General features: G+C 52.5%; 1 protein-coding gene across 1 annotated transcript; it reads left to right on the plus strand.

Annotated features, from left to right (window-relative positions):
- Positions 1-7,625: 7,625 nt before the first annotated feature.
- Positions 7,626-23,422, plus strand: LOC104351970 (carbonic anhydrase 9). The gene is made up of 12 exons (XM_086480163.1): positions 7,626-7,740; positions 14,891-14,920; positions 16,123-16,293; positions 18,468-18,610; positions 19,395-19,487; positions 19,776-19,842; positions 20,174-20,331; positions 20,474-20,615; positions 22,740-22,763; positions 22,943-22,972; positions 23,113-23,206; positions 23,359-23,422. The coding sequence occupies exons 1-12, from the start codon at positions 7,626-7,628 to the stop codon at positions 23,420-23,422; spliced, it is 1,131 nt and encodes a 376-aa protein (XP_086336289.1).
- Positions 23,423-24,137: the final 715 nt, after the last annotated feature.

Raw genomic sequence — 24,137 nt, forward strand, 5'->3', positions numbered from 1 at the left:
CTGTGAGGCCTAGGAGGTCTGGATCTCTTTGAAAGCATGGTCCATGAAAGCCCAGCATGTGGACAGGGAGAAGGGCAGGCTTAGGAAATGAAGGAATTTTTCCTGGAAATCCATGTGCTAGAAAATGGTCTTGAGTCCTATAAGCAGAATGCTGTGAATTCCTGCCAGGACGCTGTGCCAGGAGGAGCTAATGCTTTTCCAGACAAGGATCTTGGACCAGTAAGAGGGAAGGGATTCTTCCTCCATGAGCAGTTTTGGTGGGGCTGCAAGTGACGTAAAGGGTCCTGTTCTGGTGCCCCTATCTTTGAAATAACTTTGATGGAAAATTGGAGAGGGCACAGGAAAAAATTACAAACTGCTCTAAGGCTGGGAAAGCGTTCTCCAGAGAGAAATTTAAAGGGCTTCATTTGATTATCAAGGTGGCTATCTAGATGTTATTTGAGTAGACTATGGGACAATACACAGGGACAGTTCAGAGTCCTGGACTAGCATCACGGCAGAATGAGAACCAGCGGCATGATGTTATGGTCAGATTAATGAAAAACAAGTACAAAGCATGTAATTTCAACATCCATTGGAGGAGATTCCTAAGGGAAATCCTATGTCCCTCTAAGTTTTTGGAGCTCCGTTGTTTGAAAGTTTCTGATCACACCATGTGTTTCCCAGAAGCAAAGACTGAATCATGCACAAGCTGCTGGGCTCAGTGCCAGGGGTAACAGAATAAGGTGATGCATAGCCAGGCAGAATGGTCTAGTGAGTCTCTTTGCAGCTGTAAGTCTATAATCACAAACTCCTCTGCTTGTTCTGCCATGGGGGTGTCCTACCCCCCCATCCCAGGTGCTCTCTATTTTGTTTTAACTGCTTCAGGTCAATAAGACACTGTTTCAGGAATTCAGAGTGGTTATTCTTAACTTGCTGTTCCATGAGTTCCCCTTCCTTTAGATATCTGGCTTGTGGTCTTACGGCCCCAACAGGCTTCATTAGTCTGTTTTCCCTTTTTGGAGAAGCTCTTAAGGAAGAAAAAGTCACCATGCAGGACACCGCACCGGCACTCCTGGTGCTGGTGATCTGTCTGACTAGCTCTAACCAGCACTGAATATCTTCTAAGTAGTGAAACGTGTTGGGTTTCTAGGGGTATGGAGTTTGCAGTTCTGTGGAAATGTTTACCAGGAAGCATTTCTCAACTTTCTGTAAATTACAGTCAAGATCCTCAACGCTGCTCATTTCTTATTCATTGAGACTTGGTTTCTCTTTCCCTAATGCCAATTCACACTGTAGCAACAGGCAGGGAAGTAGCTTTGTAGTTTCCTGTGACTATAACACAATTCAGAGTTTGCTAGCGCCTTTTAACAGAGGCCACTTGCACCAGCCACTGCTTGCTCAATTTAAACATCCAGGGAACTAGCCCGAGTTGATGGTCACTAACTGTTTCTTAGATGTTAGGAAATTATTGTATATAAACTGGTTACAGAAAATAGCCTTATATTGAGTGATACAATTTTAATTACACCAAGTAGAAGGTTCAAAATATTTACAATCATGATTCTTGATTTCAAGGGCAGCAGTTAGAGAAATAAATTACAGAAACTAGTTAATGAAATCACCTGAATTGAGAAGCACAAGGACTTGGCATGGAGTAAAGAGTGGTGTGGAATTTTTTGTTCACTAAGTGCAGAAGCTGGCTGAAACATGTATCCTGAATAGTGTGTAAATATTTTAGGGGCAACTCCAGCCCTCAGTAGTTGTATAACTATGGTGAATAACACACTGAGAATGACTAAAGAATCTGCTAGCAGTAATAAAAGGGTGGATCAGCAAGGGATGCTGTGGCTTGGTAGTGAAGACACACATGGAAAACCTGAGAATTGTTCCCAGTTGAGACCCTGCAGCGGAAACTCTAATACTCCACAGAAAGGTCTTTAGTAGTATTTGGAGAAGACTGGGGGGATGAGGAGAGATGGCCCCTAAGTAAAGATTAAAAATTAAACATTAGGTGTGACTCCACAATTGAACAAGTATCTGCCTCCATGTTGCTAGACATAGGAACTGAAGCAGAGGACCCAACAAAAAGCAAGTATAAGAACAGCTCACCTCATTCAGAATAGAGCTTGGAGATTCAAATGGCTTAGAGTTCACCATCTGAGACCTGAAAGAAGCAAGAATCAGTGTGCAAGTCTGGTGTCCAGCTGGAGGTGGTGCTGCACAAAAGAATAGTAAATGTACCTCACTTTCAGCAGAGAAAAGGGATTTGGATATCCGGAAGGGAAGTTATAGAATAATCAGGAAGAAGGATAAAATGGAATACGTATTTGCTAAAATTTTTTCATACCAAACTAGTCTTGTATCTCTCTGGACAAAGGAAGTGTTCTGGGTTTCTTTACCAGGATTTCAATAGGTTATTGAAAGTTATTTCAGGTATGGGTCTTAATTAAAGTGAAGAGGATAAGGACTATAAAGATTCAATAAAATAGGGAAAAATAATAGGTCATCTCAAGAAAAGAGGCACTGCACAGTAAGGAAGATACTGCTGAAACCCACTGAAGTCGTTTTAGGACCCACTTTCATAAATACTGTCATTAGGGACCTTCACTAAGTGCAAGAACGTACTAATGACCTGAAGCTGGTAAGCGCTGCCGTTGCAGCTGAAAATCAAGGTATTGCAGCACGGCTGTGAAGACTGTCTATAGTAGCACCAATCCTCATATTCCTGAGTGCTGATGAGCTGCTAATGAGAACTCCTGGTATAAGCTAATGTAGGAAAATGAAAAAGAAGAGCAGGCAAACCACCTGATGGTGTGCTTACTATAAGCAGTTTCACATGTAGCAGAAGTATTTTCCATGCAGGTAAACGTATAATTTAGCATGTGTACATTCAGAAAAGATTACTTAAACCTTGAAGAGGTGCAGAGGGTTAATATGATCAGGAGAAGAAGGAGCATTTATTTTATGATAAGATAAGCTCTTTCAGACATCTGTCTAACCTTTCAAAACACAGTTTGAGAAGGGATAGAGTTGCTGCCTATAAATACATCAGGGAATAAATGCTACCAAAAGGCCAGCCTTCACATAGGAGCAAATAAATACATTTTAATTGCAAAATCAAAGAAGATTCATATTCCTTCATAGAGCAGCAAATAAATACATTTCAATTGAAAAATCAAAGAAGATTCATAAACACTGATTTTCTCATAAGCCCAAGGTAGTACAGGGCAGGAGAAGAAACACTGTTTTCCACATATTGCTTGATCAAGTTGTGAGGGAGGCCACGTAGTTGCTTTTTAACAAAGGGGGATCACACACAGTACACAGGTAAGTGCTGTCAGTCCTAATTTGCGCACAGCTATAGGTAAAATCTTGTTCTGTTTGCTGTAATTAAAAAGATTGACTTACTCACCGCTTGAGACAGATCATGGCACAGCTCAGTACTCTTGGAAGTGTTTGCCAGCTCCAAGACTCCACATTTTTATCCTGCTGGGACAACGCAATAGCTGGTGTTTGCCAGCAGCTGCTGGGGAGGTTCCTTGCCTACCTGTAAAAGACTGACACAGGGATCCAAAGGCTCCTATCTAGACCTTGCTTGAAGTCAGATTTTCTAGTTTCCAGAAGTTTTGATATTTTAAAACTCTGATTTGGAAGTAAATATTTTAAAACTAAAATAAAATTCAATTTCTCATTACTCAAGATTTTTTTTGAAGTTTTTACCAATAGGTGACAATGAATGTGTAAATATTATACATTATAATTGTATATAGAAACACAAAAATACATGCTTTAAAACCCTCCCTACTAGGGCTGCTAGAATTCATAGCTCCAAAGCAGATGCCATACCACAGGGGTGGCCGTGGTCCAGGAGCTCCCAGGCCAACTGCCTCCTCTGGCTACGTGTTTCCTGCAGTTTGGTTACAGAGAAGAGCAGACCAGGATCTGGCCAGACTGGGTCTAGAGCCCCGTAACACAGGTGCTGGGGTTACTCTGAAATTAGGAACTATTATACTAGAAAATCAAATGACAGCAACAAGCTAACTAACATTCCCACCTCAAAATATTCCTTGTCATCCTACCTGTAGGCACTGGAAGTTCATTATTTCCTGGAGATAAGCTATGTACGGTGGTGGTGGAGGGCTTAGGTGGCTGGTGGTACCAGGACAACGAATGTACAGCTATAGAGGTGAAAATGAAAACAATTGATAGAAGACATTTTATGCAACTTCTGCAACTGCAAAGCAAAATCTACTATCGCCTTGAAAGAAAGATATTATTTAGGCAATTCTAACCAAATCTCAGTAATGAAATACATACTGCAGGTGCCAGTGTCTGGGATTCACCTCAGTGAATGGCATAGATCAGCCTGGTTTCATCTGGAAGTCATCCAGGGAACTTCTAAATCATGAATAGGCACTGACAAACTACTGCCCACTGCTGTTCCATTAAAAGTAATAGACAATAAGCCTGCAAAAGAGCTCAGGAATTCATTAGTATATCCCGTGGGAAAGGATTACTGTTTCAAATTTGAATCAGGCCCACAGTCCCAAAGTTCTTCTAGACATCCAAGCCTTTCCTTAGCATGAGTTAATTTTCCTGGGAATGACGTCTTTTCCCTGAGAATAAACCCTTTTACAAGCATTTAGAGATCATCCCTCCCCACAGCACTGGAGCTGAAACAAGACCAGCCAGTGTTTCCAGAAGTACATCCACTCTAGCTCATCCAAGTGCATCTTGTGCTGCTGAGAATTGGAGAAGCTCACTGCTACGTTGGTGCTTTGTGCCCCAGGCTGGATCCATGCAGAGCTGAGCAGAGGTTTGATGCTGTGCATTTCCAGATACCTCATAGCAAAGAAGGGCACAGAGCTGGGCTGCTTACAGGGACCTGAATCCAGCTGACCAGACTTCCTCCAACATAAGTCTACCAGAAAAGCCTGGGGGATACCTTTTAGTGAAGATATTACATTGATGTGAATCTTGTACGGAGGACAAATGCTGTGCCCTTCCCCTTGGCCTGCAAGGCTCATGGGATGGGGCTGTGATCCATAACCTCTGGCATTCCCAGAAGGCGCATCCAGACAAAGGGCCCCAACAATGGAGTCACCTTTCATTCTAACAGTGTCCCCAGCTGCCAAGTATCATCTCGACAAAAAAGCTGACAAAGAGATCATAGGTGGAAAGAAGGCACGTGCGATTACAGCTTCTGTGATATGATACGCTCAGCTTCAAAGAGCAATGAAGAGGGAGGACAACGAAACCTAAGAAAGACAGGGCAGCAAAGGTGAACAGCTTCATGGTCACTCCATTTGCACAGCGTCAACACAGGGAACACAGGTTAACCTCTCTGGGGAAGCAAACAGAAGGGATATACTCTGGTTTGAGGTGGGAACTGCATGGGGCTTGTCCCAAAACAGGGACAGACTGAACCTGTCCTTTCTCTGCTATACCCAGCTGCCTTCTTCCTTTTCAGTCAGGTCAAAGACCATTAATTAGACAAACCACAGGAAAATGAGAAGGAAAAAGCATTGGAATTGTGGTTTATGGTTTGTTTTCTCCCCACAGTCCTGTTTCCTTGAGCCTTGATAAATGAATGTCTTTCTATCTGATGATTCAGTTAGTCTGGTGTTGGAAGGAACAAGGTGAATCAGGATAAAGTCTGCAGTTTAGGAGTGCGTTGATCCTACCTGCAGGTCACCACTGGAGGCAGGGCTCTCTAGAGAGGCCAGGTGCGAGGGAACACTTCTGGCACAGCGGAAGGCAGGACCCCAAGGTGCCAGGTTGCCAAGGGTCAGCGGCTTGTGTTCCCAGCTGCCAGCTTTTCGGGAGAAGTTCCTTCTGCTTGGCATGAAATCCAGCCCCAGCAGGATCTTCTCTACCACTTGACAGGTCTTGAGTCCCCTTGCAGTGATGGTAAGTCTGTGGATGTGGATGTATTCACACAGGCTATGCTGAGCACATTCATAAAGCAAGGTGCTGGGATGACCAGTGATTTGGGCTGGGAAACAGCTGGGCAAACTGGTTTAGCAGAGGCATGGGGCCCATGGGGCATGGCACAAGGCTGGGACTCCGGCAGCACTGCAGAGCAAGGAGTCCATTAACTTGTCCCATATCTTCTTGTGTGTGTACAAATTCCATGTTTGGGAAAAGCAGTTCCCCCGTTCCCTTCCGCACCACATCAAAAAACATTTTACTGGTCAGACCCAAAGTTCTGCTTGATGATTTTGGTTGGTTGTGCCGTAAATCTGCTATCCCGAGGGAGTAAGTGCTTGGTCCCAGCTCCCTGATCCCGTACAAGCTGGGATACTACGGGCACAGACTTAATTTCACCAGGCTGGACAGCCATGCCTGCTTTGCTCCTTCTTTGCATGGAAACCATCCCTGCCCCCAAACATCCCTGAGGCCCCGTGCATGCTGTTTCTGATTCTGACCCTTTTGTGATGGGAGAAACAAAACTGTAGGCAATAACTGAGAAGATGTTTCACCCAAGATTTATACAACAGCAGGATGGGGTTTTCTTGTTTTGTTCTTTGTTCCTTTCTTGATAATCCCTGATGCTTACTTCACTTTTTTCTTAGCAATCAGTGAGCTGACATCACCACGACTCTCTGATCTCTTCTGTGAGTTGCACTAGCTGATTTAAGTCCATCCTCATGCTGTGCATCCTTGAGTACACCACCTGTGTTGGTAGATGCAAAGCAGTGCGATCTGCTGCTAATGTGTCCAGTCACTCAGCACCATTATTGCCCCTTTGAACTCTTCAAGGCAGCTTCAGTCTTTTACTGCCCTAGGTTAGTGTCGCAGCTAATTCTGTCCCATCACTGTTTTTTCAGACAATTTATGAAGATGCTGAACAGCACAAGCCCTAGTGAAGCTCCTGGGGAAGGCATCTCTGGTACCTCACTCCCTCCTAAAAACTGATCCTACCTTCCGTTGCCTGCCTGCTTGACTGTGGAGACCGGCATCTTATAGCGTGAGACAGACTAAGGACGTTTGGTGCAGGACCTGGTTCAAAGATTTTTGGGATCCAGGTGCACCATATACATACACTGAGCTGCACCCACACGCTTCCCGCCACCTACGAGGAGCAGCAGAAAGGCAAGATTTTTGCCTGCAGCGGAGTTGTGTCATCCTCTAGCTTCAACAGAAATAAATTATTTTCTTGACTTTACATCTCCAAGAAGAGGGAACACTCACCGCTGAGGGGTCCCTCACCCACTGCTGAGGGGTCCCTCACCCACCGCTGAGGAGAAAGGACACCCACCGCTGAGGGGTCCCAACCCCAGCACTGAGGAAAGGGGTCACCCGCCCCTGAGGGGTCTGAGGAGCCGATGGGGCTCCCCCGCCCCCCGCGCAAGGGCCCCAAACATGTGCCGGCAGGAGGCTGAGGTGGGGTAGGGGCTGCCCCTCGGGGTATCCCGGGTTCGAATCCCGCGTCGTGGCTCACCTGGCCTGGCCGGGCCGGGCCAGGCCGAGCCGGACGGCGGCAGACTTTGCCTCCAGCCCCTATAAAAGGTAACGGCGGCGTGAGTCAGAGCCGCCGCCTCCTCCCCGCCCGCTCTCACGTACGCGCGGCCGGGCAGGCAGGCAGGCAGGCACGGAGCCGCCGCCGGCCGTCCCGCACCGCACCCGCGCACTTGCTGGAGATGAGCCGCGCCGCGCTGCGGGTCTCCCTCCTGCTCCTGGCCGCCCTGGGCTGCGCCGGCAGCGAGCACAACGAGGAGCACGGCGGCGAGGACCCCACGCACACCCGGGAGAAAGGTGAGCGGGGGGGTGTCGTGTGTGTGTGTGTGTCCCCGCCGTGCGCGGGGCGCCCCGATGCATGGGACACCTCGCTGCTGGGTTTGAGTTCCCCTGTGCACGGGGTACTCTGATGCACGGTGCACCTCTGTGCTGGGTTTGGGATGCCTGATGCTTTGAGGGAGGCCCCAGTGCTGGGGAGCTCTCCTCTTGCTTGGTTTGGGGGGGCTGCTGCACCTCCTGCTGCACCCTTGTTAGGGGCCCAGGTGTGCCCCAGTGTGAGGTTCCCCTGTGGGGCTGTGTCCCCCCAGCATCGTCTAACTGCGGGAGCTGCCCTCCCTCCCCCCACCCCCCCCCCCGCCCCCAATCCCCAGCACGTCCTTGCCTTTGTCCCTGCTCCCGCCAACTCCTGTGCTGCCCGACCCCTGCCCAGGGGCTGCCCCCCCTCCTTGTGTGCAGACATTTCCCCCCTCACTAAGTCCCTTTTCCATCAGAGTAGGGGGCTCACGGCTGCTGGTATGGGGGTGGCCGGGGCTGTGCAGCAAGCAGCACCTTGTCGGGGCCACCCGGAGGATCCAGTCCCAGACCCCAGCGTGGCGGGATGGCGGCTGGTCCCCTTTGTCCTGCAGCATGGCCTCTCCACAGAGGGGTCCACTGTGCCTGGCCCTGCATCCAAGTTGTTCCCCCACAGCCCGGTGAGGACGGGGTCTGGGCCCGCTGAGGATTTGGTGGGGCTCTGCCCCATGGCTGAAAATAGGGGACGTGCCTGAACTCGGGGCTGGGTGGTGGTGTGTGTCCCCCACCCTGAGAGCTGTCTTGCTGGTGGCGTGGGAGCTCTCAGGTTTCAGGGTCACTGTTCAAGGGGTAAAAAGTTGTGGGTCTTTGGTCTCGGTCCCTTTTCTGACTGGGGACTGTGGAACTGCTGGGGCTCAGCAGGGTTTTTTGAGGCAGTGCTGTGCATTTGCTCACGTGGGGCTGAGCACTGCACTGGGACGTTCTTGTTCCTGGCCGTGCTCCTTGTCCCAGCTTTGCCCGTGGGTTTGTTTCCCGGCTCAGCCTCACAGCATGCCCTTGGTTTTGCCTCTGGTGAGTTATCCTGACCTGTGCCAGGACAGCTGCCCTGTGGTACGGATGGGCAATTGTTTGGTGCCAGGAGCTGCTTTTGTTATTGCAGTGAATCACACTTCTCACCAGACCTGCTCTTGCCGGGCTGAGCACTGGACAGAGATGGAGACGCAGATGGTCCTTGCCACAGAGATGAAGTAACCCAGGCCACAGGGTGGGAGGGCATCAGGCGTTCAGCATGCTGGTGTGGTGTGCTGGCAGCAAATGCCTGGGCACCGTGTGGGGTTTGGGATGGATGGGTGGGGAGACTGGGATGGAGATGGGAAAAGGAGGTGAAGGGTGGGAGATGGCAGGGAGGTAAACAGGGAACAGGCAGCCTGGCCCATGCTGTATCAGTGTTAGAGGCTGAAGATCTGGCTGGGGTCCCATGAGGGAGCAGGTCTCGGCTGGGACCCATCAAGGCTCCTGCCAGGCGCTTGAAGCTGCGTGTCTCGGCACCACTGCTGGGCGACGTGCTAGCTCAGCCTTTGTCAAGGCTTGTGAATGAGGTAGGGCTGGTGGCCCTCCAGCCCTGGGCACTTGGCACAAGCCGGGGAGGTTGTTGCTGAGGCTTTGGCATGGGGTTGCTCTCTGAGCAGCCTCTGGCTTGCCCAGAGACCCGAGTCCTGTGTTACATGTGTCTTTGGGAAAGAGTAACTTCCTTTCCTAATGTATCCTGTTCCTCTCTCCCGCCTATTCAGACCTGTTCTGCTCTTCGTGTCCTCTTCTTGCTCATTCCTTGATGCCTTTTTCCTCCAGCTGCACCCAATTCTCTTGCTTAATCCCATCATCTCATTCTCCAGCTCCAATCACTGATCTGTCCCCTGGGATTTCCCCATTTTTATCCCTTCTGCTGGGATGGCCCTTTCTCCGCAGTGCTCTGTGGTTCTTTCCTCTTTCCCCTGGCACTTGCCAGGGCAGTTGGGTTCACAGGGAGCTGGAATGTGCCCTGGAGTAAAGCCTGCCCTATGCCTTCCTCCATCCAAAGCCTTGCCCCTCTGGGAGGGAGCTGATCCAGTCTTGGGCCCCGCAGCCCGGGCAGTCCTCCCCCAGGAGCACAAAGAACAATCCCTGCAGCGACCTGTGCTACCAATGGCAGATTAAAGGCTGATCCCAAAGGCTTGCAGTGGGTCAGAGTTTACAAACACAAAGGGGCTTTAATGCAGCCGGGCTTGGGAAGGATCGGTGCCTCCACGGGCAATGGACGGGGGTGGTGTCCTGGGCTGAAAGGACATGGGTGCTGCATGGGATGTGTGCCTGGATGGGAGAGACCAGGACTGAGCTGGTGGAGCTAGGGCTAGGATGGCACAGCCCTCCTATAGAGAGGCTTCTCGTGGGGCTTGTCAGGATCCTCGGGTTGTGCACCCCACTGCCCAGATCCTGTGCCATGCTTGCCACAGACTGGCCTGGGAAGCTGGCTGTCGGCAGCGTAAGCACAGCGGCACAGCCCAGGTACCATGATCAGGTGTTTGCTTTCAAGGGACGTGGTGCTTGGATGTGTTTTGTAAGCTGGGACCTGGCTGCTGTGGCTGCTCTCCACATTGGGATATGTACTCTGTCCATCTCTGCATGTCCTGGTACCTCCTGGCTCACTGAGCATCAGGAATAACACCCCACTTTCCCTCTTCTCTGGGCCGTGAGCTTCACTGGTCCCCACACAGCCTGGCACTGATCTGCAGACAGGAGCTTCTTCCTTGGGGTCACAGCAAGGTGGTTGTGCCCTGCGAACCAGCCTCATCCTATGGGTCTTTGACCCAGGTCTGGCCCGGGGCTGGGTCCCAGTGGGGAGAGAAGGCTCTGGCAGGATCCCAGCGCTCCCTGTGGCTGAACACAGGGCATCGTGTGCCCAGCCGATAAGAGAGCAGGATGTCCGAGCTAGAAGTGAGCCTGCTGCCCTGCCTGCCCCACACAGAAGCCATTGAACTTCTGCTGGAGTCCAAGGCAAGCAGGCAGCACCGATGGCTGCATTGCTGCCGGGCAGGAGGCTGTGAAAGGCACAAACATCTCAGCGTTGTCAGGTACCCTGCAGCAGCTCCAGGCTGTGTACCACTTAAAATGTGAAAAGCTGAGGGTGGAGGGGGCAGATATATAGGGCAGACCCTCTGGTTTCTCTCCTTATTGCCTGGGGTGTCTCTCACTGTGCAAATGATCCTGAGTCCCTTGGCTGCATAGTCTATCCCTGTGTCCCTGTGATGAGGTCTCCTGGGAGAAGCCTGCTGCATCGGTGTCTTTCCTATGTGGAATTAGCAGCGGCCCGTGGCTGTGCTGGCTCCTTACCCTGCTGAAAGCTGCTCCTACCCTTCCTCTGGGGCTGCAGGACATGCCGAGCAGCATGCTGGTAATGGCAGCGTCTGCCTGAACTCGGCAGGAAAATGTTGTTGGATGGTGTTGGATGTCAAGGAGGGAAGGGAGCTGACGCTTGCGGCAGTTCCAATATCCCAAAATGGGAGGGCCGAGAGGGAGGAAGCGACAGGGGGAGAAAGAATGAAGGAGAGAGTGAGTTAAAGGGGGAAACTCGGCTGGATTGCAGGCTGCTGAGGGAAGGGGGTTGGTGTTTAGTGGCCAGCTAGACTGGAAGGGCTCTGTGTGGTCGAGTACAGAGGCTGTCGTGCCTGCAAGGGCAGGCAGCTCCTGTTGGTACCCTACTACGCTTTTGCACTGGGCCCCCTGCAAGGAGTCCTCTTCTTGCAAGTTATCTCCCAGTATGGTCTTTACAGCAGCAAGGTTGTTTCTCCCCACATTTTTGGGAGTGCTTTGCAGTACCTACCTGGGCTGTGGGTGCTTGGAGGTAGGGCAGGGCATGCAAAGAACTGCAGCACCCACTGCCGAGGTGCAGCCACGTCTGTTGTGGTGAGCAGCAGCAGCAGTTCAATAGAAAGGAGACCTGGCACCACGCAGCTTTTCGAGGGAGAAGACGCGTTCCAGCCAGGAGCGTGGGAGGCAGGCTGAAATTATGCAAATTGACATTTGGGCAGGGCATTGGGTTAATGTTCATGGCAAAGGGCTACGAGGTTGTGAATGCCCCCACGTGGAAGGGACCAGAGTATTGCAGGGCTGCTCCAAGTGATATTGAAGCCATGACAGATGCTGAGAGCCCAACCCAGCACCTGGGCTGGGCTTGCCTCGACGCTCTCTTGCAGCACTCGGTGCATGTGCCAAGGTGGCCCAAGCCTGCACAGCTGGGCTGGCAAGATGCCTCCATGAGTGGGTGGCCTGGCTGTGCCGTAGCTGCACCTAGATCCACGGGATGGGGAAACACGCTCGGGTGGCCTCAGTGCACAGATAGGTGTTCATGGGTCCTCTTGGCTCTGCTGCCAAGAGACCCCTGGGGAAAGCTGTTGTGTTGGGATGGATTGGACTGACTCCTGGATGTAGCTGCAGCCTTTGGGGTGTTCAAGGCTGCTGAGCTGAGTTGGTGGGAGGCAGCAAGGAGGGTTCAGAGCCACCTTGGCTGTGGGAACAGACAGATGTGGGGGGGACATGTGAGCCTTGGGTGGATGGGACGGTACTGACACAGCATGGCAGGTGCCAGCACGGTGCTATTGCTCAATCTATGATATAGTGTTTGAGTTGCTTTCTGTCAAGGCAGAGTCCCTGGAGTGAGCGGGAAGTGGGGTGATGGGGCAGGCTGTGCCAGTTGAGGCATGTGCAGTGAGCCAAGGCACCATGTGCCAATCCTGAGCTGCTGTGCCTTGCCTGTGCCAGGGGTGCCCTTTGGGGGGGCTCCCCACGCTGATAAGCACCCTCGTGCTGCAGGAGGGGGAATCCTGCCTAGGAAGAGCAGCAAACATATCTCTTGTGTGCAAGTCATGACCACCTCATGCAGACAGTGCCAGGTGGCGCAGGAGGGTGGGGTGTTTCCTGAGGAGGGTCAGTGTACTCTGGATTTTGGTGCATAATCAGTGTCTGGTGAGCAGGTAACCTTTGTGTGAGCAAGGTGGGCAGGATGAATCTCAGCTTGCTGCAGCACAGCTGTGTGCATCCCAGGGCAGTGCCATGCAAGCAGGCATGGTGAGGGCACTGCAGCCTGTGCCGGGGCACAGATGTTCCTGCCCTATGCAGGCAGCCACGGCTTGTGCAGCCCTCTGCTTGCTGCTACTTCTTCATATGCCTTTGGGATTACCCCGTGCCTGGGCAAGTGACTCCCAAGCATCACTCCTGAGTGTCAGAATCACTGCAGAGATGAGTCCCACTGGCGATGCTAGAGGGAGCCCCAAGGCCTCTTCCCATAAATGCAACTCCCGGTGTCCCTAAGTGCTCTTCAGCCCTTCCCAGCCCGGTTTTGCCATGGCCATCTGCTCTCCAGGGCAGCAGCTGCACCAAAAGATCCCAGCACCCATGCCTGGATGCTTACTGAGAGGAGGGCAGGATCCCGCTGGGTTTGGGGCCTCACATAGGATGTCTGTGCCTGGGAAAGTGTGCCTCTTCCTTTCTCACCCTTGAGCTGGAATCCACTCCTATTAATAGCAAGCGGCCGTTGATAGCCGTTGTCAGCAGCAGGGATGGGGACTAGTGCAGCGCCTGCTGAGTCCCTCCTGCGTCCCCACCAGGCTGGCAGATGTTTGGCCCTGCCAAGGGACAGAGATGGTGTTGGGGCTGGACTGCAACTGCTAAATGCTCCTCCATGTCCTTGCACCCTGGGAAGCTGATGGAAGTGGGTGTAGGTGCTGCCCCTTGCTGCTGAGTGCATGGACCCCTTCACCCCAAACCTGTCCCAACCTGGTACCCTCTACTGCTGCCCTTGTAGACTGGGATGTGCCAACAGCCCTTCTGCTATAACAAGCATGCTGGTAAGGACAAGTTGGAGGAGGAGCCTGTGAATTACCTGTTGTGCCAGTCAGGGCGGGGTCATAATCCTTACAGGCCATGTTTCTCTGCTTGGGGCAAATCCAGGCCCTGCATAGCTTTGCCTGGAGCTTGTTGTATGCAGAAGGGCTGGTGATAGCCAAGGTGTTTAGTTGGGAGCATCTGAGAGGAGCATCTGGGGCACCTTTAAGGCCAGTGCTGGTGATGCGCCGGGAGCCCAGGCTTTGCTGGCAGCTCTCGAGGAGAGTGATGGTGTAAGGGCTGGTGTGTGGACCACTGTTGTAGCCTCAACACCTGCCCCAGGAGGGCTTCGGTCCCTCTAGATCTGCACATCAGGGACACCCCCAGTCATGGGACAGTCAGGGTACATCCTGCCCTGCTGTGGACACTCTGTGCCCTGTGGGTGACATGGGACATGCAAAGGTCCTGGCATGGGCTCCCCCATCCCCCCTCCTGCTTTTCCTAGGGAAGGGGTTTGTGCATGGTAGTATCCTTATGCAGCTTGGAGTGGGAATTTGGGTGGTTGGGCGAATTGGGGCAGGGGGCTGCCAGGATGGGAGCTGGGCATTTGGTCTGGCACATTTTCCTGTGGCAGTCTGCCCTCATGGTAAGGGCACTCACTGATGAGGAAGACAAGGTTTTGGTGCTCATTTTCTTCCTCTGCTGTGAGTCCCAGGGCTGCTTTCCCTGGTGGGAGGAAGGTGTCTGCATGATGCAATGCAGCTCACTGCCCAGACTCCTCATGGTGTGAGAGCTGCTCTTCCCCACACCCCCTCCAGTGCTTCAGCATCATGGGAGTGCCACCAGGACAGCTGCTTCCCAGGCTGGTCTTGCTCACAGAGCCTGAGCAGGGAAGCTGCAGACCTGCTTCCTTAAGTGCTTCGTTTTGGGACGGTGGGAGGTTTTGGCTGCTCCCGAATAGCTGCAAGAGCTGCTCAGTGATGGAAGCCAGTATCTGATTTTTCCATTATAAGGATGATAAAGCGTCAAGCCCTGGGGTTTTCCCTCTGGCCAACAGCTGCAGGAGACCTGGCCCTGCTCAGAGGCAGCAGTGCCCTCTGGGAGCATCCCCCTCACCAGGGCAGGGTGAGGAGTGGGAAAGCAAGTCAGGGAGGGGGATTGAAGGCAGTGGGAGCCCAGAGACCTGCTGCTGAGGCTGGGAGCGCTGCCTGGCAGAGGTGTGTTTGCTGCCAACATTTCCCTTCCATTCATGTGGGTTTTTTCTCTTTTTTTATTCTTTTTTTTTTTTTTTTCCCCCAAGGTCCTGGACACAGTCACTGGAGCTATGAAGGTAAATACCCTGCAGTTACTCTGGCTTTTTTTCTACCACCTGGCAGACTCCGGGTCTGAGCCAGCCGTGGTTAATGATTACAGGGCTGCTGTGCACACTCCATGGTTCCCTCTTCCCTCCTGCTTGACCCTGATGCTTCAGCAGCGCCCAAACCTGGGCACAGATGGGCTGAAGAGCCAGGGGTTGCTTTGATTTGAGCAGGAAGCAGCAGCTCTACTGAGGGTTTCCCCAGCCCCCTGGGTGTGGGAGGATGCCCCTCAGGGCAGGGCTCCTTCCTGAATGGGAGCTCCCCTGATCCTGTGCCAAGCAGGGAAGCAGGCTGGGCTCTCCAGGCTGGACCTGCAGACTATGCTGGGACTTTAACCTCCCCAGGGATTAGCTTGTGTCCTCACCTCTGTCCTCTGTCACCCTCCCTCCCCATCCTGCCTGGCCCTGCCCTCCCATTATGGCTTGTAGAACTTCTCCACAGCATCCATGATGGGCATCACTGCCATGCTAGCACAAATGCACTTCTTCCTGCTGCGGTGGTGGGCCAGACTAGGGGGTGGCTTGGACCTGCTAATGCCCAGCTCTATCTTTACAGGGGTCCTGCGAGGGCTGAGCTAGGGACAGGCTTGAGTTTGCACTGGCCCAAGACATGCTAGAAGCCATCCCCTGCAGTGTAATGGGAGGTTTCTGGGGCATCATTTTAAGCCCCACCCCAGCCATGTGAACTGGCCCTTTGCAGGGCTGTACCAATGCAGTTAACAGCTGGGAACCCATCAGACCTCTGGCTGTAGGCTTGTGTGATTCCAGCAGCACTGTGGTACCTCACCCAAGTAACAGCATGGGTGAAGTGGTGAGTCAATACCTGCCAGAGGCGAGGCTGTGCAAGGCAGCAAGCGTGTGATGAGCTGCAGAGCAGCAGCTCCTCAGCTTGCCAAGTCCACTTGTAAATGATCTTCTTGCACTCTTTCCAAACACCCCAAAAATAGACTTTTCGGGCAGCTCACTGTACTCTGAGACCTTTCATGATACAGCTGCACGCAGTCACATGGTGGCACAGAGCTGCTCCCAAGCTACATGGAAACTAACCTTACATGCATGGCTTATTCCCAAGCCAGTACCTATCCCCTTCCCCACCACCCACCAAACCTCCCTTCTGGTGGGCTCCTTGCTCGGGTGTTCTCACTGGCACCTCCGTCCCTTCCTCCTCATACCAGACCGGGAGCACTGGGGTGTGGACTACCCGTACTGCGCAGGCACCATGCAGTCGCCCATCAACATTGACACGTCCAAGACCATCTTCAGTCCCGAGCTGCGGCCGATCCAGCTCTCTGGCTACAGCCTGCCCGCCAATGAGAAGCTCAAGCTGAGGAACAACGGACACACAGGTGGGTGCAAAGGCACAGGCAGAGGCTGGAGCACAAGCAGAGCCCAGTCAGCCTCTCCTAGCAGGACTGGGACGCCCTTCCCCTGGACTCTGGGAAAGGGATTTTCCTGCAGGCTGTAGTCATCTTGCCTTTAAGGCCAAAAGGGAAGCATTGGGCCATTGAGTTTTTACAGGTCCGTGAGCTTTCCTGGCTCGAGGGGGAAGCCAGGAGATGGAGAACTTGCCACTTGGTGCCTTTGAGAGCTGGCTCCAGGAATTTGTTAAAATCCCACATCCCATGTGTCCCTGGTATTTCTGATGCAGGTTTGCAGCCACTAGTTCCTTCCCTGGGTTTCACTTTCAGAGGACTAGTCAGTCTTCTATGTGACTTTGCCTTTAAGGTACCGGTGCCTGTCTTTTAGGACACAACATTGGCCAACTTCTTTAAGTCTGTGCTTCAGGCTGCTATCTCAAGATCTTAAGAAATTTCTATAGGCCTTTTGCTTCACTTCTCCAATTTTAGAATGTTTTTTTGAAATTCTGGACACATTATTTTAGTCTCACCATGCCAGACAGGGAGGAAAAACATGTCTCCTTCCCGCTCACCACCCCACAGCTGGGGATTGTTTGTCAGGGTTGCTACCAGCTTTTTCTGAGAGCAAGCTGAGTGTTTTGTGCACACTGGTGTCTGCCAGTCCCTGAGCTAAGAAGAGGTGCTGGAGAAAGGGACTTAAAAACTCACTAATGGTGCAATAAGGCATCCCCTTGACCTGGTGGCTAGTGAGATGGAGCTGACCTGTGTATACAGAAAACTCAACAGGTCGAGCTTGCTGTGCATTGTCAGATCAGCCACGCAGTGCGTGCACAGAGCTTTATGTTATGGCCTCCTGCCCTAGCGTGCCTGCAGAGTCGAACTAGTTGAGCTCAGTAGTTGCTATTTTAGACACCCTGGCATCTGGTGTCGCTTGGTGTTTAGAAAAGCAGTCAGAGCTTTTTCACTGGGGTGGGTGGGGGAAGTAGTTTCTCACATGCTTATAAGATGCTTTTTTTTTATTATTCTGGCAACTACCAGTCTGCTTTATGAAAAGCCATAAACAAATAAAAAGTGGCAAGGCCAGTATGATATTTGTAGAGTTACTCCTTTTTGTAATACAAAGTGTATAGACTGTATAAGCTCTTTCAAGGGCCTGAAAATGACTCAGTTAACTAGTAGGAATGCAATGATTTAGGTATCTGCTTTCACATTTCTTTTGTATAAATGCCCAGGGAGGGAGCAGTCTTCCACTTCCCTTATTTGAGTATTGTATCTCTGAACCTAGTGTCAGGGAACACAGGAGAGGACAGATGACTCACCACAGCCCTGTTACGTAGTTAATCTCGAATCTATGCCCTAGCTTGGTGATGTGACTAAGGGACATTTCACCTATAAAGAAGGAGGAAGGAAAAGAGTTGGTATTAAAAATGAGGAAAAAGTGCTTAGGATGGGACAGGCTTCCTCAGGGCCCAGGGATGCTCCTGATATTTTTGCCCCATGTCCAGGTAACTCAGCTTTTAGGTTTGCCACACTGCTGCATGAGTCCAAGATAGCTGGCTAAACCACATTAAAGTAAAAGGCAAAACCAAGTATGTATTTACTGTACCCAAAGAGGCTAAATTTTAGCTCTAAATGCTTTCAAAATATTTAATGTTTCTGTGCCACCATCTTCAGTGCTGTCAGACACTTGCAAGCAGCTTTATTTGAAAGGTCCCAGCTTGCCAAGTACCAGCCCTGCTCTCATAGGTATTCACCACTCTGCCAATATCTTTCTCCATTGATTTTTGTCCACTGTCTCTGTATATTAGTCTCACTTACTGAATAAATTGTTGGATAACATTTGGCTTGGAGCTGGCCCCTGGGAGTCTCTGCAGAGGGGCTCTTCACTTTCCAGCATTTTCACAGCAGCTATTTTTGAAGCTGATGTATTTACCGGGGTGTCCTACAACAGTCAAAAGTTGGACCCTGCCACATTGGCAGAGCTCAGGTTATTGACTTGCCTACAGCCTCACGAAAGATGGAAAGCAAGTTTGTTTGTTGTGAACCATTTCCACAAGCCCAGGGTGAATCTGTCCCTTCAGACATCTCCTCTCCGTACCTGTGGGATGGACTGGGCTTTGTGTTTTACTGACTGGACTGACCTCTTCCTTCTGCCTCTGCAGTTCTCCTTGAGCTGCCCGAGTCACTGGCCATCACTGGTGGCTATGCCCAGCAGTACAGAGCTGTGCAGCTGCACCTGCACTGGGGCTCCCCGTTGGGACCTGGCTCGGAGCACACTGTCAACAGCCGCCGCTTTGCTGCAGAGGTAAGGAGCCCTCGCGGCAGTGGATGCACCCACTTCTCTGCTGATGCTGGGCAGGGAAGGTGCTGGAGTGCTGTCTTGCTCTAGCCCATGGCCCTGGTGGCCACTGGATGAATGCTGTAACCCCTGGCCAGGATTGCTGCTCCCCAGGCAGCTCTGCAGCGGCAGCTCTGCAGCAGCAGAGTTCAGTGTAGGAGGCCACATCTTGGTGCCAAGCCAGACTCATGCTGCAGCCTGCAGAGGCGAGGAGGAGACCAGCCTCCAGGATGCTGTGCCTGCAAGTGGGCTGGGGCTGGCTGTGTGTGAGCAGCCTGTCCCTGTGCTGCAGCCTGGTCCCGGGCTGATGGAGCAGGAGCTGCAATTGTCCCTGGGCTGGGGGAGCCAGCTCCTCGGGTGGCTGTGAGCAGCCTGCTTTGGGAGCTGCAGGGACTGTTTACTCTGTACACACCGTCCTCCTGCTCTGCCAGCTCCCATCTGGTTTTATCCCTCCTTCTCTAGCTGCTGTCCTCAAACTGAGCCTGGCTCTGCTGTACAACCCCCCAGTATGTAGGGCAGAGTGCCGTTTTGCTGTTCCTGACCAGAAAAGTTCCTATGGGCAGACCTTTGTGCTTGCTGACTTGCAGCAGTACATTTCCTCAGTCCCACAAACATACTCTGCTCCTAGGAAGGGTGCTTGTCACAGGTGCATGTCTCTCCCAGCCCTTGCTCTGGCAGGCTGTAGCCCTGCGGGGGTGAACACCTCCTGGGGGTGCCCATCCTGCATAGGGATTGCATGTTTCCCTTACAGATCCATGTGGTCCACTACAACACCAAGTATGACAGCTTTAAGGAGGCAATGGTCCACCCAGATGGCCTGGCTGTACTGGGAGCCTTCCTGGAGGTGAGTCCCGTAGACCAGCCTTGGGTGAGAAGGGGTAGGAGCAAGGGCAGGGTCGGACTGTGGTGGGCAGAGTCAGGCACAGTTTTGGGGACTTGCAAAGATGCAAATGCGTCTGGGGAGAAGGGAAGAGAAAGGGCAGTCCAGAGGTCAGAGCAGCCCTGATAGGAGGAGGGTCACCAGGATAGGGTTTCTCTCACAGGGAGTGATACCGCCCTGCTGGCACTGCCATCACCAGCTGGTCTCCGTTTGGCCCCTGTCCTTGTCATTACTGTGGGGTCTCTGTTGCAGGTTGGGCCAAGGGAGAACCCATACTATCAGGAAATACTTGAGCATCTGGGCAAAATCCAAAGAGAAGGTAAGGCCCTATCACACCCCTGTCTCAGGGGCTGCAGGCAAGCAGAGAAACTCACTGCACAGCAGAAAGAGGCTGCAGCAGACGTTTGCTATGGTATGTGAGGAGAGCACTGCACAGCTTGTACAGAAACAGCTCTCCAAGGTGCCCTCTGCTCACTCGTACTATCCCCTGCCTCCAGGGCAAACCCACCGCTCTTTTTCCAGTGCACAAGTGGCAGCAGTGTTGACCCTGGCACATGCAGTGCCAGGCTGCCCTTGATCTCCATGCTGGTATTGCCTGTGTTCTCCAAGGGGTTGCCCTGGTCTCAATCCCATGGTGTTTCTTCTCCCAGGTGAGGAAGTCTTGGTGCCTGGATTCAACATTGCAGGTCTGCTGCCTGCCAACCTGAAACTCTACTTCCACTACAATGGCTCTCTGACCACCCCTCCCTGCTACCAGACAGTGAAGTGGACAGTCTTCAACCAGACCATGCTGATCTCTCATGACCAGGTCCATCAGGGCAATGAGCTCCCTGCTGGGTTTTCCCCACCCTCTCCCTGCAAGCAGGCACTGTCCATGCTGGTCCCCTAGGGCTCACCTGGCTCCCAAAGGTGGGATGCACCCTGCTCTGCTCACGCTATTCTCCTTCCAGATGTCAATGCTGGTGATGAGCCTGAGAAATGATGACAGCAAACCTCTGCAGAACAATTACCGGCTGGTGCAGAACCTGCACGGGCGACACGTGCTGGCGAGTTTCCAGACTACCCTCTTTTCGGTGAAGCAGCTGCCTTCTGGTAAGGAGCATGTGAGCATGCTCAGGTTGCACCCAGCTGCAGGGATGCAGAGACAGGGCAAGGAGCAGTCAAGAAGGCTTTGTGTCTCTTGCAGAAATGCAGCATTTGCATGGATTAGCCCTGGCAGGCCACTTACAGCAGCACTGGTCTTGGGGTCCTGCTCTCCCCCTTTTCTGCACTTCTCTCACCCTGCCTGGGGAAGATCAGTTTCTAGGAACTATTTTATCCTTGGTCTTGCAGAATAATGTTAGTGGGACTAGGGGATATACAGTCAAGGGCAAACAGCCAGGTCGTAGCATTCCAGCTAGCTTCTTCATCCTCAAACACAATAGCTAAATTCAGTAGGAGCTGCAAAGGTACAGGCTTGCATTGAGCACCCCACTGCCAAACCCTGCAGGAGGGGCAGGGCAGGGGACCCCTCCTGAAGGCTGTGCTCTGCCAACCAGGCCATGCAGCCATCCTGGCCAGACGCACGGTCCCCTGCCTGAGGCATCCCTGTCTGCTCGTCCTTGGTTTGTCCTCGAAGGCCTTTCTTGTGCTGGTTTCCAGCAATGAGTAGAAATTCCTGTTAATCCTCAGGTGTGACTATCGCACTGCATCACTGAATTCTTGCCTGTTGCTGCTGTCTGAGGTCACTGGCGTTTTTCTGTCCAATATCCTGTTCCTTTTCTGTTTTGATGACATTTCCTATACCTTGTGTCAAGGTGGCTCATAGAAACAGCACCCAGGCTTGGTCCCAGGCCCCTGGGCAATGCCTTGGTAACCACACACTGTGTGCAAGGCACCTCCCTTCACTGTCCCACCTGCAGCCAGCTCACTAACCGGTGCAGGCTTTTAATCACCGTGGTCTTCAACCGGGCTAGCAGTTTCCCATGTGGCACTGCATCAAATGCTTCACTGAAGTTGGGAGAGATAAAATCTACTGCATTTTCTTTGTCTAGAATACCACTTATCAAAGAAGGATATCAGGTTAGGCTGGCATGCTCTATCTTTGGTAAACCTGTTAGATACTTTATCATATTTTCCATTTACCTCCAAGCCTTTCTTTTACCACTTTCTTGCAGAAGCTGTTCCAAAGCCTATAGCTGCTGAGGCTGTGGTGAGGGGGGGGGAGTTGCCAGGCTCACTTTTTTTTTTTCCCCTTCCTTATTTACTATGTCTATTCAACAACTCCCACTTTAACAAAGCCATGAAGCCCTTGTTCCTGGAGTACCAGGACATTCTCCCAATACTCCTGGATAAGCATACTGGTCCCCTGCCTTGTGTGCATGGGATTGTTTGGGTTAGCTCCCCACCTCTGTGCTGATAACTGCCTGCTCAGATGGAGTGTTGTGGGGGTCACACCTCGCTTTGCTTGCAGCTGCACCTCCTGCACTCACACTTGTTGATCTTTCCCAGTCACCCCCAGTTCAGAAGAGCCGCTCCCGCCCCTGGCTGCTGAGTGAAGGTGGTGGCTTTCCCGCAGTGGCCGCACAGCTGAATACGGCCCGCAGATAGTGCCACTCTGTGCGTGATACCTGAGCCAGTAGAGATGATAATGCAGCTGTTTAAAAGCCATGCTGGGTAAATATTTGCCTGGCATGGCTCTCGCCCAGCGTGTAGGGTCACCAAGCCATCCCCATGTGGGGTGCCCTGCTGGCAATGGCTGCCTGCCTCCTCCTGGGGAGCTGCTCACCATCTCAGCTGGGCTCACCCCACACTCTTGTTGGGGTCTCCTGTGGGGTTTGGTGAAGTCATGAGGTGTTGCAGTGCTCAGCACCCTGCCCACCCACTTCCTGGGCCGTAGCAGCAGCGGTGGGTGAGTTTCTGGCTGGGCTTGGTGAGGTATTTGTGTGGACTGTGGCTCAGGGATCTTTTTTGTTTTGATTTGTGTTTTTTGGGTTTTTTTGTTTCCCCTCTTTTACCTTGGTGCTTCTGGCAGCATGCCAGGTCTAGGCTTCCCGTAGCAAGATGCTGAGGGCTGCTGGGGATCCATCAGGCAGCTCTCCCCTGCCTGCTTAGGGGTGATGGGGAGACTTGCAGGCAGCCCTGCTTTGGCAGCGCAGCCTTGAGCCCTGCAGATTTGACACTTCCCTCATCAAACACGTCGGGCAACCTCTTGACTGTGCTATCTCTCTCTTCCAGGTAATGACGGCTCAGCAGCAGCAGGTAGGAGAAGGACTGGCCCAAAAGAGGGGAGGGTGGCTGGGGGGTGTACTTGCCTTGGAAGGGGGGTTGTCTGTCAGCCATGTGCTGAGCTGGGGAGCAGGCAGCCATGGTGGGTTTGCAGGGCTGCCCTAGCATCCAAGCAGCTGGCTTTCATCCTCTCATCTTTGTCTCCTTTGCAGAAGGACACTCCAGCTCTTCATTTCATGCAGGTAAGCGTGCTCAGCTGAGGCTGCTGCCTTCGCATCCGCTCTGTCTTTGGGCTATGCCTGTTCCAGCCTTACCCCATCTCCCTTGGCTGGTAGCCACAGGGGACCATGCCCAGTGTAACATGCTTGTGCTTGGCTTGCAGGGGACGTGCTGGCCGTGCTCTTCGGGGTGCTCTTTGCCATCACGGCACTGGCCTTCCTGTTGTATATCTACAAGCACCGCAGCCAGAATGCGCGGTGAGCAATAGGGAGCTGCAGGAGTAGGGGGCCTGGGGGGTAGCACGGGTCCAGGGCATGAGAAGCTGGGGGTTAAGGGTGGTCTCGGGTAGCAAGATGGGTTAGCAGGGTCCCCCTGCCTGCTCTAACATTTCCACTTCCTCCCCCACCAGGCTGGACTCACCGACCAAATCCAAGGTCATCTACACGGCAGCCACCACCGAGAACACCGCATGAACCCTGCACCTCTGCGGCAGTCCCTGCCCACCGGTCAGCCTGCCAGCCCACCTCTGCTCACTTCCACCCCAGGCTGAGGGAGGCCAGCACTCCAGCATCCCTCCGCTGCACAGGCTCCCCCAATGGACTTCTTGTCTGGGGCAGCATCTGGTCCCAGCAAATATTTTTGTTATAAAAAAAGGTAAAAACGTATTAAAAAAAAAAAAAACAAACAAAAACAAACCACAAACTCCAAAGTAAAATCCCAAACTCCCATGGTGCCAGCTCTCTCTGCTGTCCTTGTGTGAAGCTCTAGGGCACCTAAGGGTACTGACGGAGCCAGATCCACAGTGGAGAGGGGTGTGCAGGGACCCGTTCTGCACTGGCACAGACAGCATCAGCCTCTGTACCCCGGGCAGCACTCCAGAGCAAGCAGTGCAGGGCTCCTTGCACAGCTCAGCCCTGCCCTCCATCGCTCTGGGACTTCTTCCTCCACTTATTTGTGCAAAGTGTTGGAAAAACATAGCTGGGGCTTGGTAGGGCTGGAGAAAGGCAGAGCTGAAGGTGGCAAAGCCACCACTTCCTCGCTGGGCAGCCCCCACCCAGCTCCCCTTTGGCTCTACCACAGGTGGAGTGGCCCTAATTCCATGGCTACCTCCCCCTGTTCTTGATGGCTCCAGTGCAGCTGGAGGCAAATGCCAGGGAGCTCTATGGCCATGCTAAAACCAGGAGAATG

This window comes from Leptosomus discolor, chromosome Z (genome assembly GCF_034619465.1).
Source record: "Leptosomus discolor isolate bLepDis1 chromosome Z, bLepDis1.hap2, whole genome shotgun sequence".
Lineage (NCBI taxonomy): Eukaryota > Metazoa > Chordata > Aves > Leptosomiformes > Leptosomidae > Leptosomus > Leptosomus discolor.

Coding starts and splice junctions, on each gene's coding strand:
- LOC104351970 (XM_086480163.1), top strand. CDS start 7,626: ATGAGCCGCGCCGCGCTGCGGGTCTCCCTCCTGCTCCTGGCCGCCCTG. Junction 22,764..22,942: donor TGACGGCTCAGCAGCAGCAG/GTAGGAGAAGGA, acceptor TCTCCTTTGCAG/AAGGACACTCCAGCTCTTCA. Junction 22,973..23,112: donor CAGCTCTTCATTTCATGCAG/GTAAGCGTGCTC, acceptor CTTGGCTTGCAG/GGGACGTGCTGGCCGTGCTC.